Here is a 16,630-nt window from a genome sequence, read left to right as displayed (position 1 = left end):
GAGGTAGCCAGGCAGTAGTCAAACAGCTCGTCCCTCCAGGCTGTGAAATGCCTGCGAGACAGCTGTCAGAGCCCAGACCAGCGCTTAGATGGAGTGATGATGATGATGATGATGAATTCCAGACAGATGAATTATAGATGGGCCTGTTGATTAAAGTCAGCCCGGCTCTGATGACTCATTGATCGACTGTATGTGTCGGTGAGCCCCAGATCTTTGTCCTGACAGGGACACAGACAGAGAAATGACAATGCTTTGCAATTTGGGTGTTTTTGTTGTGTGTTGCAACTTTATTTAGTGTGTTGATTTATACAGTGATGTTAGTCTTTTTTTCACATTACGCAGATGTTTCGTCTGGGGGTTATTGAGTGTTCTGGACTAATCCTTAAACGTATTATATCCTCTATGACACATACAGTAGAAAACTAAATATTTTCTCCTTGTGCGTCGGTTGGCCGGAAATGATGTCATACATAATATAATATAATAAAATGCTCAGACTTTTTTGAGGTGGTTTTCCATCTGTTGTACAGATTGTAAACAGAAACTATTGATCATCGGCTCTATACATTATATAAACTTGACGTTAATGTTTCCTGTGCTACAACGGCTCAGGAATCAAATAAAGGGCTACCAAGGCTTGGGAATGTAATCACTGAGTTGCAGCATGGGATATTTTCACAGCTGTCATGCTCTCCTCACTCTTGCCTGCCTGCCTCCTCCGTCTCTCTCTCCCTCTGTCCGTCTCATGCTCTGCCTTCTCTCCCTCTCATCATCTCCGCAGCTGCTGAAGGACTTCCCGGACGAGCTGCGCTCCGACATCACCATGCACCTCAACAAGGAGATCCTTGAGCTGTCGTTGTTCGCCTCAGCCAGTCGCGGCTGCCTGCGCTCCCTGTCTCTGCACATCAAGACCTCCTTCTGCGCTCCCGGAGAGTACCTCCTCCGGCAGGGCGACGCGCTCCAGGCCATCTTCTTCGTCTGCTCGGGGTCCATGGAGGTGCTGAAAGATGGCATGGTGCTGGCCATCCTGGGTACGATTCACAGATGGGGAAAGAGGGCAGAGGGGGGGGTTATGGTGATGAGAAGAGGAAGCAAAAATCCTTCTGTGTTATTATTATTATAGCTTTACAAAGAAACTTCCCAAAGAAAGCCTCATAATAAGGCTCTGTGTGGCTCATTGTGATAACGCTGAGTCCTGTAAATGAGCTCATTGTTTGGACACAGGAGCTTTACAGTGGCCTATAGGCTCTAGCTCATCCTCCGAGCCTGCTGTTACTGAACCCACATAATCAACAGTATATACAGTCAGGTGTCATTTGTCAAATATATGTTGTAGCACTAAGAACCAAATAAGGACCTTATCTATACAGTAGCTGTGCATACAAAATTTGCATTTTAAATTCTCAAATTTAATTTTCTCGGGCGACATGACTGATTTGTGGCCAGTCTTGCGAAGATGAGCAAAGCTGATGTTGAAACAGAGCAATGCAGCCACTGCGCTCTGTATTATATCTCGATCCAGTTATCTATTCAGAGCCATTCATGATCGTCCAATTCCATACAAGTTAAACCTCTTCAATCCGGTGATGTCCAGCTGAGTGTGGTCAAGTGCGTTTTAGATAGCACAGTAATTCAGTCCTGTCCACTTCAATCTGTGTTGTCCAGTTCAACCCGGCCCATTTCATCAGTCCAATTCACTAGAGCCAGGTAATTTCAGTTCCATCAAGTCCAGCGCAGTTAGTCTCTGTCCAGCTCTGCCCCTTGTAGCTACAGCAGGTGAAACCATACTGTATATGGCACCCACAGCCACATTAGTATGTTTTTTTAATTGCAGTGTTCAGTTAATGGTTGATTTTCCAAGGCAGCAGCTAATTATAATGTCAGCTGTCAGCATTGTGTTGCCTACAACAGAAAACAGAATGAAATAAAAAATAAAAAAGAGCATTTCAGTGGTTGGGAAACAGTGAAAACCAGAAAAATAAAATGGGAGTGATACTAAAATTAAATAGACTCCTCGTTAATGAGGGGATGAAACTCCATAAAGCTGCAGATCAACTCAGACTAAGAAAAGATTTTGGTTGTCTTTGTTCATGAATTATAATAATAAAAAAATATTTTTATGGACGCCGTTGTGCTGTTAATGCAGAATAGGTCATTATATGAAAGAAAGAAAAAAAGATAATTAAAGGAATACCAAAGAGAGCAAACCTATATGAAGGCACTGGTCCAGTCCACAGCAGCTGGAGTGTGTACAGTACAGGGTGGAGCTCTGAGTCACTTTTTCTCCATTTTTCCCATGAGCTTCTACATTTGACATCTCAAAAATGTCACACACAATCTCATCTACTTGTATTTCAACAGTGAAACAGGTCTCTCTGTTACTGTTCTCGTTTTTGTGAAAAAGAGAAAAAAGCCACTTGTAGAAATGGTTTTGGGCCTCGTTCACTGCAGCTCCGTCCTCTGCTCACCATCACAACTTCAATAGATCTGCACAAATGTTTCAACTGTTTTTTTTTTTATTATTGTTTTTTATTATTATGATTTCCTCACATCCACTTTTTATTTTATTTTTTTTATTTATTTTTTGGCTTTTTATGCCTTTATTTGTTTACAATAGTAATTCAACAACCATAAAACAATTCATTTTACCAGTGGTCTTAGTAGGTGAACAATCACCTTTTGTTTTGTTTTTTTAATATATATACATGTGTAAAAAATAAATAAATCAGGAAACCGAAATTTAAGAATATTTAAGAAAGAAAGATAAAGAAAAAGAAAAGAAACCAAAAACAACAGCAACTGGTTATTTTTGTGCTGGAAATCTTCCCACAAATCGTGTGACATTTTGGAGCTGTGGTGATGTCACTCATGCGCGTGTGTGTGTGTGCGTGTGTGTGAGCGTGTGTGTGAGCAGCAGCCAAATGTGAAACAAGATGCTAACAGGCCTCAGTGTAGCTGCTTCCCCAACCACGCACATCTGCTGTGTAACACCACCTCTTGTCCTGAGTGACCCCATGACTTCTTCTATCTGACCCCCATGACACAGAGCCATGGACAAATCTGTCGCAAGTGTGTCTGTGTGCCAGGAAAGTGTGTGTGTGTGTGTGTGTGTGTGTGTGTGTGTGTGGGTGTGTGTGAGTCAGTGAGAAAGAGCAAGATCTGAATCTGAAACTTCATCCATCACATTGTCTCTGTTGATGCGGTATTTAAACTCTTTATCTCTAGTTTTCATTCTTGTTTGTGTCTGTGTGTGTCCGTGTGTGTGTGTGTCTGTGTGTGTGTGCATGTGTGTGCAGATTGTGTCTACCTGTTGTTTGTCTCAGCGCCTGCATACAAATGCTCCTGCTGCAGAAAGTTTGTTTGGGCATGTTTGTCTCGAGTAGGTGGAATTGTTTACTTGTGCTTAGACTAGCGTGTGTGTGGGTGTGTGTGTGGGTGGGTCGATGTGTGTGTGTGTGTGTGTGTGTGTGTGTGTGTGTGTGTGTGTGTGTGTGTGTGTGTGTGTGGGCTTGACAGGCGGAGAGCATTGTCTCTGCTCGCCTGCTGACTGTGCAGAAGGTCAGACTGACATTGAGCGTCTGACTGAAGGGGAAGAAAGCTTCTCTCGCTCAGTGTCTCTTCCTCTCTTTTTCTCCCTCCCCATCTCTCTCTCTCTCTCACTCTCTATCACTCTCTCCCCTTCTTCCTCATCCGTAGCGACAGCTCAGCATCACGTAATAGAGAGTGGGAGAGTGTGAGAGAGGCCATGGTGAGAGACATGAAACAGAGAGGATGAGGAGGAAGTGAGGTTGATGGAGAGAGGGGAAGAGAGACGTTGTTTGTAGTGTAAAAGTCAACGGGACGGGATTGAGTGAGGGCAAGGTTGCAAGAGAGAGAGAGAAAGAGAGAGGAAGGAGAAGTAGGAAAAGGAAGCATGAGTTTAATGTGGAGAGTGTGAGGGAGCAAGGCTGTGAGATGAATGAGTGGAAAGAGAAAAGAGAAAAATGGGATTGAGGAGGACAGGAAAGGGAAGAAGATAGGGAGCAAAACTTGAAGAAAAAAATGGAAAAGGGGAGAACAAGAAAAGAGAAACTGGACGGACCAAGAGAAGAAATGAACAGAAATGAAGGGAGGGAAGACAGAAAAGGGAAACAACTGGGATAGATACGTGAGAGGGAAAGAAAATAGGGAAATAAGAAACATGGAAATACAAGAGAAAAAAATAGATAGGGAAGAAGAGAGGAAGAGAAGGAGAACATGGAGGAGGGGAAACAAAAAGATGTTGGAGTGAAGAAATAAAGGGAGAAATTATAGAAGAAGGCAGAAATAAAGGAAGAATGGCGAAAAAGAAAAGACAAAAAGTGGAGGCAAAGAGGGAGAGGCAGGGAAACACCAAAGAAGGGAAGGAAACAGGTCAGAAGAAGAAAGATTAAGAAAACTGGAATTGAAGTAAGAAAAGAAAAGAAATCTGGTCGAACAAAAAGGAAGTTAAAAAACATTGAAGATGAAAGAAAGGAGGGAATAAATGAAAACAGGGAAGAGAAAACACACAGCTGGAGATGAAGCAAAGAGGATGAAAGAAGGAAGGAAAACGGAAGAAAAACAGATAGAGGTAAAATGAAAGGGAATGAAATTAACAGAGCAAGAAAAAAAGAGGAGAAACGAGACAGGGAGGTAGCAGAGAAAATAGAAGACAGACAGTGACAAAGGGTTTTGATATAGCAGCAGGGGTGAGAAATCTGGAAGCATGGAGAGGGGGAAGAAAAGAGAGAGTAATGAGTGAAATAAGGAGGAGAAGGAGTGGACTGAGAGACACTGGGAGAGACAGAGTCAGAGAGGAGGAGAGGAAGAAGAACAGTCACGACTGCTGCTCCGTCAGCTGAGGTTTAATTGAGCTGCGTTCACAGTTCACAATGACCATAATGAATATTTTATCACTGCTTAAGGGGCATTAACACTGATGGGGTACTTAGCCTGGTCCTGTATGTATTAAGAGAACAGGAAACAGCAGCTGTCACAGCCTCCTCACTCCAAACCAGACGATGTACTAAGAGCAGTGAAAGTGATTATGTTTCATACATAATAATCACAGACTCTGTAAACAGCATTGTGCTGTTTATTCACCGTCTCCACACTGTTTGGCATCACTTAGTCATCAGCCATTATCTTTAAAAACCATCTCAGGCTCTGTCGCCCCTCATGCAGTTGATGCCTTTTCTCAGATGACCAGTTGTGCTACTAGCATTTTCATTTTAACATCATCTGACAAGTAAGTGGCAACAGTTAATTAGCAGGAGACGTTGACGTTAATGTAAGAATCCACAGAGGAGCTTGTGGTCGTGTTGTGTTTACTTCCAGCCGCCTCGACGGTCTTTGTTGAGAAAGGAACAGTGAGAAGTCGATGAATCAGGAGCTGCCAAGAGCCTCCGTTTGGCAAAAGGCTGAATTACAGTGATGTTGAAGAATGGTCCGAAGACAGTTTGGATGACAGTGTTTTTTTATGCCACACATCAGCCTCAGTTGTGGCAGCATGGACCTACTGTATAGGTAAAAGATGGAGTCAAGTTAAAAATGGCAACAGTTCATTCAGTTATTTCTCAAGTATGATATATTTTAAAGCTGAAGAACAGCTTCTAGGAAGAAACCTGAGACTTAGTCATTTTGGTTGACCACTAACTCCATGGAGGAGAATTTCAGGTTTATATTTGAATCAAAATCAATTTCTTATATAGTAACGTCTACAAATATGAGAGTGTGATCAGAGGTTGGTGGAGACAGCAGCAGCAGCACAGATGTTTTCCGACACAAGGGCTTTAAATAAGTCTTTAATAGTCAGGTGGTCTTCTTAATGCTTCAGCATCATCCTGCTTCAAAACCTTTCACACACTCCAGGCTGAGTGCTCCCTCAGAAACCCTTCAGCAAATGGAGGATCTGATGTTGCAGCGTCTGCATTAGAGACTCAGCCCCCCTTTTACCAGCATGCCAGCACGACGCTGTGACCCCGTCTCTCACCCGCTGCCTCCGTGTCTCTGTCTGAGCAGGTAAAGGTGACCTGATCGGAGCGAACCTGTCCTTAGACGACCGGGTGATAAAAACCAACGCTGACGTGAAGGCCCTGACCTACTGTGACCTGCAGTGTGTCAACCTGAAGGGGCTGTACGAGGTGTTGGACCTGTACCCCGAGTACTCGCACCGCTTCGTCCAGGACATCCAGCAGGACCTCACGTACAACCTGAGGGAGGGGCATGAGACGCACGTGAGTCCATCCAAGTTGTTTTAAAGCCTCTGTCTAAAAATGTGTTTTTCTTACAGTAATGGTCATTTTGATCTGTGTCTGTGTGTGTCATTAAAGGTGAAAAGTTCTGTGTTCATCTTGTATCTGAATTTTACACATACACAAATTAGTTGTTTTTTTTACACCGTAGTTTGTAAACGGATTATGATCCAATCGACATCAGTGTGATAAGGGGAACTTGAAACCTCCAGTGCCGGAGTAACAACCAGACGATGTGGAAAATCTGTGTCAGACACAAATCATTATTCAAAACAATCTGCTTCTGAGTGTCTGGAGGGGAATTCACCTACATACTGATTTTAATAAGCGTCAAAAGCTCTTTTTTCAGTTTTTGCTTATTTTTTACAAAAAAATGAGCAATTTTCCAGCCTGGTAATGTTGACAGTTGACAGTAACAGAAGGAGGAATGCAAAGTAGAGTGGGAAGAAAATGGAAATGATAATGAATTGATGTGTCTCGAAGACCAATAATGGTTCAACTGAAGTGTGCTTTTGCTTCAAACTGTACTTTAAAATCAAACGCTTCCCTCACATGTTCATAGTATATATTTTTTAAAATGTCTGTAGTGTATTTTATTTTGATAATCATAATAAAATAAGTTTCTTGATCATGGTGATTGGAGGTGATGTAACAGTAATGGGTTGAGTGAGAGGAAAGAAAAAGGGAGTGGAGAGGGAAAGAGTGAGACTTTCAGGACAGATGGAGAAAGCTGAATTAAAAGACGTGTGTGTGTGTGTGTGTGTGTGTGTGTGTGTGTGTGTGTGTGTGTGTGTGTGTGTGTGTGTGTGTGAGTGAGAGAGAGAGAGAGAGAGAGAGAGTGGGCAAAAATAGCTGTGGCACTTGGAGGAGCTCTGCTGCTGTAATTACAGTCAGGTGTTTCTGTCTCTCCTGCCCAAACACCACTGGCCCACTTACACACACACACACACACACACAGCCTGCTGCAGGGCTTTTAGGTGAAGCTAATGTGCAGCCCAAACTGCAGGACTGAGTTTGAATGAAGACAGAGGGAAGGAGGCAGCGGTTGTTTGAGTCTGAGATGTTGGATTGTTTAGTACATTACTGTACTATATATATATATATATATATATAGAGAGAGAGAGAACAACACAACAGCATCATTGCATTAAGATGAATTATTCTTCCATTAGTACATTACCTCAAACCATACACTTGTGTCATTTTCTTGCACACACTTCACTGCTGAGCCATTTTGAAGCCGAACTCCTCAGTAAATTAAAAAGAGATAATAAAAGGCCAAGTCTTGATTGCTCAGTCCTGCATCTCATTCACTGTGTGTTTCCTCTCTGTCTCTCTTCCAGGTTAAGGCCAGACTGTCCACAGCAGCTCTTGATGCTCAGGTACCAAACCACAAACACCCTCACACACACACACACACACACACACACACACACACACACACACACACACACACACACACACACACACACTGGTGATAGGCTTACAATCTAAAGGCAATATGCCCCACTTTTAGACAGGTCCCCATTTCCTGCATCATCCTGCACTAGAAAATGATGAAACTCAAATTAACGTTCAACAGCAGACACATTTTTCTATTCCATAAAAAGTCTGCCGAGTGAGACCCAGCAGTAGACCTCCATAATGGACTCAATCACTCTTTTTAGACTTAATGATTCTGATGAAGAGATTTTTTTTTCCTTCGGTGGAGAGGTTCAGGGAGCAGAAAGATCAATTCTGCACAGAAAGTGTTAGCAGTCATTAAATCAAGAGTAACTATGAATGGAGGGTGATGCAAGGCTCTACATGGTGTCAAGCTGCTGCTTTCATTCTTGAGAATCTGCACAGCTAACACAAATAAAATAAAAAAATCTGTGGTCAGGTATTTTACAGCAGAATCGATGCAGCCGTCGGAGCCATTAACCCCACGCTGGCGTAGTTTTCCGCCGAGAGAGTCAGGTCATAGGCCGCTGATCAATAGGTTGCTGCTGACCTTCTTCCTGGTGTTACCTCATTGTATCCGCGTTTTACAGCTGATCAGCGCCATAGCAATTTAGAACGGCTACAGACCTTTGACAAAAGAGGACATGGGCCTCCGTGTTTATTAGGACAGAAGTCAGAGTTCACTAATGTTACATCTATTATTCTGCAGGTCACATGTGCATCCTGAACTGTTGATCTGGGGCTTTTTGGTCAACATATCACTCCCAAATCCAGCCGAGTGTGGTGCCCCTTACACTTACTAGTCATTAGTACATACGTTTGTATTCACAGCCCCTCTGTGCACCACGGGCCATGACATTATCAGATGATCAGCATATTTCTGTTTTCATAGTTATGTAATCTGCAAAAGTTCTTATAGTATCCACACTGTATGTGGTTTTTGCTTTTAACTATTCCTTTTACATTTCCAGTCAGCAGTGAGAGGGAACGGGCGAGTGGTTCAGGGTTATCCGTCCATCAACGAGGCTCAGGAGGAACACGAAGACGACGAAGATGAGGAAGAAGAGGACGAGGCCATGTCTGTGTCACTGTCGTCGGAGCGTAACCGAGCGGTGAACCTCAGGGACGCAGGTGGGAAGTCTCTACTGAGCCGACCCAGCCAGAAAACCACGGGACAGAGCTCCGGGAGGTCTCGGAAAAAGATCCAGGAAATTACTCTCGCCACTTTAGACCCTTCCAACCTCAGCCCCAGGTGAGTTTGATCAGCATTGATCCGTCTGTCTGCGTGACTGCATGGGCCTGCGTCCGTGAATGTATGTGTTATGTCTATTTCTGTCCTTCTTCAAACTCACTCTCCAAACTAGAGGTGATATAGAAGTCAGAGTATTTGTATGACCTTTGATGTTTACTAGACCTAGTAACAAGAAAGGAGAACTCAAACTTATTTAGCTGTAGTGTGACCTGTTCAGGGCACTACACAGTTACAATGGGGGATTTAAAGTGACTGAAAGGTAAAATATCCACCACCCTCACACTCCCTTCCCACGTTGTTTGATGATGAGTGGGAGGATGAGAGAAAGGTGAATGAATTGGACCACGCTCTTGGAGATGTAAAGTTTAGCCAATATCGAAAAAATATAGTTTAGATGAATTCCTGTTCCTAAATACAAGATCACTAGAGGAATATTATAATGTTTTACAGGAGAAAAGAGAATATAGAGATATGCAAATATTACTTTTTGATATTTATTTGTCAAATATTGATATAAACTCAGCCAACATGGGTGCAGTATTAGAACTCGAATGTAGCTGTTAGCTTAGCCAAGCATAAACAAAGAAACGACGGGATCATCCCTATGTTCCCCGGGTATGTTCCCCATTTTCTATGGGACCGGGGAACATAGGACCTTTGGGACCGGGGAACATAGGACCTTTTTTTAGAAAAAGGGTCCTATGTTCCCCGCTGTGTATGTTCCCCACTTTCTATGGGACCGGGGAACATAGGACCTTTGGGACCGGGGAACATAGGACCTTTTTTTAGAAAAAGGGTCCTATGTTCCCCGCTTTTTCCCAAAAGGGTCCTATGTTCCCCGTTGTGTATGTTCCCCACTTTTTCCCAAAAGGACTCGGGGAACATGCAATTTTTGGTCCCATACCTGGAAGTGGAGTTGTGACTTTGCATATTTTTGCCTTTTTTTTTTTTTAGTATAAGTATATTTTTTGGCTTTTTGCCTTCATTTGATAGTACACAGTAGAGATAGACAGGGAAGGGGGAGGCAGAGAGAGGGGGAATGACACGCAGGAAAGGGCTGCCCAATGCGGGACTCGAACCGGGGCCGCCTGTGGTGAGGACTGTAGCCTCTACATGGGGCGGCCGCTTTACCCACTGCACCATGCACCGCCCCATTTTTGCCTATTTCTGAAAGAGAAGTTGAGTTGTGACTTTGAGCGAGAAGTGTAATTGTCCCATTGGTTGGGTTTAGGTAATGAAGAAAGGAGTTGGTTTAATTTAGTTTAGTTTAGTAAAAAAGACCAGGTAGAGGCTAGACAGGCCAGATAGATAGAGAGTCCATCGACCAGCAACAGTGGGGAACATAGGACCCTTTTTCTGGAAAAAAGGTCCTATGTTCCCCAGTATGTATCGCAACCAGGACCCAACATAGGACCCTTTTTCAAAAAGAGGGAACATAGGTCCCGGGGAACATAGGTACACTTCCGAAACGATTAACAACTAACCTAGCTGGTGTACAGGGGAAAAAAACAACAACAACAAAGTATGGTAAAAGAACAAATGTTGTTGTATATACACTTGTGATAGTTAGTGATTGTTGCCAGTCTTTATGCCAAGCTAAAGTAAGCTAACAGGCTTCTGGCTCTAGCTTCACAGTAAGCACACTGTAGCCTACGTAAACCTTTAAGAGCCTGAAAACAAGTTTTTTTAAGGAAGAGCAATGGGTGCAATGAAAATCAATGATACAAAACCAAGACAAGATATATTTTATTGTATTTAGAATATCCAGCAATGATCACATGGGCTAATCTTTTCTCACTCCTGCAGGATTGTGGACGGCACTGAAGACAGTGAGGGGACAGAGAGCTCCCTGGCTTTCTCCTTCTCCACCACCCGAGCTTGTCCTGCCAGTGAACCAACCAGTGCCTCAGCCTCTGCCACAGGTCCTCCCATCCTACAGTGCACATCGGTTTAGCTTTCAAATATCACCTAACACCATTTACAATCCCTTCAACCTTGAAAATTCTGGGTGATGAGAAATGTTCACATCCAAAACCCTGCAGATCTGTCGTATAATGAGGAGGATTAATGTGAATTTGTGCTCCATGCCAATGCCTAGAGTAGTTATCAGCTGCCTCGATGCAAATTTGTACTGCTTGTTCGGCGTGTGAAGTGATTTGTAACTTGGTAATTTGTGTCACAGATATGCTGCAGATCAGCACAGCAGAATTAGCAGCAAAAGCAGAAGAGACCAGGGGACAACTCCGACATCTCGACCAGCAGGTAGGACTGTTTGAGCATGTGGTTACGTTTGTGTGTGGTGAAGGAGAGAGAAACAGGCAGAGAGAGAGGTGGGCACAGGTAAGCACAAGCCATATGGCCATGTCAGCATGTCAGGCACAACCCAATCGAGAGAAGTGGTTAAAAAATAAGAGGAGGAAATCCTGATCTACAATGTTTTGCTGTGTTTTTTACTCAGAGATCTGCTGTGCCTTGTCACGGACATTCTCAAGAATCACATTTGGATGTTTTATGTACTTTGGAGGTCCGTTACACACATACACACACGGTCTGTCGTGCTGTATCCCATGGTTTTGACTGGCAGGTCACTAAATTGACATTAGACTTTTGGCAGGTGAGGAGGAGTGTTTGCTTCCTCCTGCTGAGCCCCAGTCTGTAGAATGATCAGAAAAAGAAACAAGAAATAAAAGATGGGAAAATAATTTAAAGGAGAAAAAGGCAGGGAACAAAAAAGACAATAAAGGGAAGGGTGAAAGAGAGGTGTGAAACAACAGTGGCACAGCACCTACACAGTTATGCACATTGGCTCTGTTGTCCTTTCGCGGTCTCTGTGGGTTACCGGTGTTTGACAGGAAGTCTCTCAGCATGGTCTTGTTGGTTGTTAATCCTCACTTGCATCTATCCACACCGGTCACCATAGGAGATGAAAAGGGGAGGGGGTTGTTTAAACCCCACACGCTCTCCACAAACACACACACAAACACGAATGTCAGGTTAGGGCATTGTGTGTTACTGTATGTAGCACACGTAGGGTTTGTTTGTGTTCACAAGAAGCATATTTATGGTTAAAGAAAATAAGAATAGTCTTTTTAATATGTAGTGTGATGTAGAGTAAGATTGTTTCCTTTTTTTCCCTTTTTAATTAAAATCCAAGAGCAAGAGCAACATGTTAATGAATTACAAATAGTGTGAATACAGCTGTGAGTCAGCTGTGCTTTGACTTGTGACCTCTTACCTTTGATCTCTGACTTTAAGCCATGTCTGTGCAGCTGAAGGGTTTATTCAGGTGGGAGATGAGTAATGCATTAATAGGATTGGAGAGAGGCCTAAACTGGTGACCTTTGTGCTGTGTCACGGAAATCATAATGCGCATCTATACAGGAGAGCTCAAGCATTGCCTGAATGCCCTGAGTAATTGCACTTCTAATGACGAGAAGAGGCTGGAAATACTCAACAACATGATACACACATACTACGTACACTTGCAGACTCACTTCAGAGTAAGACTTGCACACACACACATACAAGCACAGCAGCGGTGACCTACTTGAGTAAATTAACAGTGAGCAAGAAAACCAAATAGGAAAAGCTGAGAATAAAAAATATTTCATGAATTGTAAATATAATTTAAAGCAGCAATAATTAATCTTTTCGGCTTCTTTTTGGCCACTTAAGGCTGTGGAACCTTTTAACACAAGTTTTTGCCAATATTAACATACAAATTTGTCATCATGTTTCTACTTTTCACTCTCTTTTAACTCTGTTTTGGTCTCCACCAACACCTGACTGAAACTTGAGGCTGTTTAGCAGCTAAATGTCCCACTATGTTCACAAGCTGGTCACTAACCTCGTCAGCCTGCCATCTGCCACGGGGCAGGTAGAGTACAGTACATGTATGTGACGTATGTGCGCCTTTTGTTTGTGTTTTGAAACAAGTTTGATGAGAGAGGTGGTGAGATGAGAGAGGCTGAACAATAATATTGAAGCTGCAGGCCATAAAAACCAAAACAATGAGCCGACATTACAGTATGTAGAGCAGAGAGAAACCACACTGTCAGGTGTCGTGTCGTCAGACTGTGTGGGAAAGGAGGTGAAAAACGACGACCAGGAGTGCTAGCAGACAGCGGCTATTTATTAGCGTGCAGGCAGGGGGACATGAACATAAAAGCACCCCTCACTGACCTGAGGAGGAAACCCCGTAACACTCTTTACTACATATACTCCTTGCGCCCTCTAAGGGACATAGTGTGCAACACCTTGAACAGCAGGGCGCTGTCCAACTTGACACCCTTTTTAACCTTACTGTAACATTTGCTGTGCTTTTCTCTTAAACACCACATCAGGTGACAGTTTTCTGTAGATGGGTCATAAATATACATTAAATGTGGTCAGACTATTGATTGGTGCAACTTAAAGGGACATTGTGTAACTTCTCCTGTTATCTATTCACGAAAATCGATTATTTCGTTCAAAAGTCTGTTTTTCATTAAAGCAGAATTAAGCGGAATGTTTGTGTTAATATAAGTCTTAAATAGTTATATCTTCCAACGGCAATCACTTACATAGAGTGTTTGGTCTGAAACACGGGTCTGTCAGTCACTCTGCTCTGAGCCGAGGAGAAAACTTTCCTTGTATCCTACAACCTTTATCCAATGAGGAGAGAGAACGGCATGAAAGGCTGTGTATGTAGCCAAGGGATGCGCCTGAATGTGGAGACGTACAGTAGGGACGAGGGCGGGGACTGCTAACTCCATCTGCTGACAAGAAGTTAGACAAAACCACCGGAGCTTACTTCTGCTTTAATCAATAATCCCCCCCATCAACAGACTGAAGTGTTCCTTTCAGCTCTGAATTAGCCGTTCATATCATTCATATCTCCATGGAGCGGGTAAGCTCGGTGCTGGCTGCCATGTGGTGTCTCCATGTTTTTACCTTCAGTGGCAGCGTGACGGTAGGAAACCACGGAAACTCAGCGGAGACACCGGAGCTGTCGGCTCAGGTCGAGGTGGCGTCTGTGAAAAGTCACCGCGGTAACGCAGTGAGGAGGAATGGAGCGTTACACTGATGCTGCATTCACCTGCAGTCAGGCAGACGGCCGTCAGTAACAAACCAGATGTCATTTTAGTCACAGAAGTCCAGAGAAAGCCGGTAAAACGTGGGTCATGTAAAGAATACCACATCGCCATGACAACATATTGTCACGTGTATTGTTTTGCCTCGTGCTGACGGACCACTTGTTTACATAGAGGCTTGTTTATGCCGTTACGTGCAGCGGCTGTCGTCCGTCTGTCGTCTGCCCAATTTCACGTGAATGCAGCATGAAAAATACGATTGAGTTGCTTGCGATATACAACCGCAACGCTAGATGGGATAATTCCTACACAATGTACCTTTAAAGGCAAAAAACTTAACTATATAAACCATGCAGCTAATGAACCTATAAAACACAAATCCAAGTAAGATCAAATAAACTACTACTAAATTTAAATAAACCTCCAAGCAATATGAGCGACAGAAGTCATAGCACATTTACAGGTAATACTCAGAAAATTAGAATATCGTGAAAAAGTTCATTCACTTCCCCATGATTGCGAACTGTACTGAACCAGACAGAGAGCTTTTAAAGGCTCAGGAACCCTTTGCAGGTGTTTTGGATTAATTGGCTGACAATTTGAGCTACAACATTGAACTTTTTCACGATATTCAAATTTTTTGAGACTCTGATTTTGGGGTTTTCATAAGCTGTAAGCCATAATAATCAAAATTCTAACAAATAAAAGCTTGAAATATCTTGCAATGCCTGTTATGAGTCTAAATAATATATTCATTTCACCTTTTAAGTTGAATTACTTAAATGAATGAACTTTTTCACGATATTCTAATTTTCTGAGTATTACCTGTATTTATTGTATCATATAGCAAATTACTTTCTCAGTATGGTTATAATAGTTACACAAATAACGTTAACATAAGATTAAGCATTAGTGCCATTTTCACTTTGGCATGTAGGCTACCTGTAGCTGCTGTGGATTTTGGTAATGTCTTGCAGCTGTTTTGTCTGGTGGTTGTCTCTGAGGGGGAGAACTGGAATCATGTTTACAGCGTGTCAGATTGGACTGTCCTGTCGCTCTCAGCTTTTCTATTTTTATCAGAACCTTTTATCGGCCACTCCAGAGATGGCAGAGACTGGGGAATTGTGACAGAGGAGACTGAATATTAAGTCCTCAAAAAACTATCACTAGGCACTAAGTATGTGGCTACAAAAGATACAATTAGATATGCATATGAGATATAAAGTTTTAAGTCTGCATAGTCTGCATTCACATGTACTCCCAGAGTGATTTGCTCTGTCATAATCAAAGCATATTTATGCGCGCTGCCTGATCACCTCTTGACGTGCTCACGCAGCGACTGGAGCAGCTCCCACCTCGAGTTGTGTGTCCTGCTGAGGGCAGATGTGCATCCAGTGGCAGTGATGTGTGTGATGAATGGTCATGAGCGCTTTGACTGGCAGAAGCAGATGGCAGGTTGGCAGGGCTTCGCGGTCGTGCCCACTGTGGACACGCCACGTGCGGAGAGCAACTAATCACCAACCCCGCCTCCCTCATCAGTGTAACGGCCAATTATAGCAACACGACGTTACATGCAGAAAAAACAGCAGGCAGGGAGATAGAAAATGTATTTGACCCAAAATGACTGACCTGAAAATACCCAATTCATAACAATGTACTGTATATACCCTGGGGGTTCTTTGTTCCTGTTTAATTAGCAGCCAGAGTTTGTCTTCATTACATAACCAGAAAAGTCAGCTACAGCAGAGACTCTACTTTGAGACTTGTGGGCAAAGAGGCTATAGATTTAAATGTAAGAGGTGGTGACAGAGTCAGTCGCCTCAGGCAACAAGAGGCATATTGGATCTTCAGTCTCAAAGCCGCAAGTCGCCCAGGCCACAATGAGGAACTTGACTTCTTCTCTTTTTCCAATAGTGGGTAATAGGTGGAAAGTGTGGCTCATTGATTCCTACAGTGCCGACAGGTTGGTGGGAGATTGAGGTGCATAATGCTAGGAGGGGCTAATGTAGCCTCAAGCTGCTACTCTCACTTCTTTCTAACTTCACACACTCCATATTTTCTTCGTCTTCAGTCGGCCAGTGTCTCAGATTTGATGCCTCATCTTCTGAAATCACAAAAAAGCTTTATATAACAACCCAGAGACCTGTAAAAACACATTGATGTGTAAACTGAGTGAAGCTCCCCTTTTCGACAGCCTTTTCCCTTAAATGATCCCAGCGCAAGTGATTAGTGGGAGGGGGAGAAACCACAGTCCTTGTTCCGAGGGGGAAAAAAAACTCACTCCAAAGTTTATGTAGAGTTAATGAGCTTCGGTAGTGACTGGAGATGAATTAGAAAGAGAACTGTGGAGTTTGTTCCCATCGTTTAATGTCCACTGTGAAGCAGGGGAATGATTACAGCAAGCATGTTGGCATGGGGATGTGACTATCGAACATATCCTTTCATGCTGAGACACATTATGAGTTGATGTATCAATGAGTAGCCTATTGTTCAGTTTTGCCTCCAGTTAAAGCGTTTGATGATGTGTGTGGAATCAGGTCCTTCTTTGTTTTGTGTTTTAAAGGTATAATATGTAGAATTACCCCCATCTAGCAGTGCGGTTGCATATC

General features: G+C 43.1%; 1 protein-coding gene across 1 annotated transcript in view; it reads left to right on the top strand.

Moving 5' to 3' along the window:
- Nucleotides 1-16,630, top strand: part of kcnh8 (potassium voltage-gated channel, subfamily H (eag-related), member 8) — a 54,151-nt gene that overhangs the window by 34,765 nt on the left and 2,756 nt on the right. The window contains exons 10-15 of the mRNA XM_085792114.1: nt 782-1,031; nt 6,022-6,236; nt 7,598-7,636; nt 8,669-8,949; nt 10,756-10,871; nt 11,132-11,211. Coding sequence (XP_085648240.1) covers nt 782-1,031; nt 6,022-6,236; nt 7,598-7,636; nt 8,669-8,949; nt 10,756-10,871; nt 11,132-11,211 — 981 coding nt within the window. The remainder of the gene's footprint in view (nt 1-781; nt 1,032-6,021; nt 6,237-7,597; nt 7,637-8,668; nt 8,950-10,755; nt 10,872-11,131; nt 11,212-16,630) is intronic.

This window comes from Trachurus japonicus, chromosome 11 (assembly GCF_045865225.1).
Source record: "Trachurus japonicus isolate A0001 chromosome 11, Traja_1.0".
Taxonomy (NCBI): domain Eukaryota; kingdom Metazoa; phylum Chordata; class Actinopteri; order Carangiformes; family Carangidae; genus Trachurus; species Trachurus japonicus.
The sequence above is the reverse complement of the archived record's forward strand: the minus strand, read 5'-3'. Positions and strand labels throughout refer to the sequence as shown.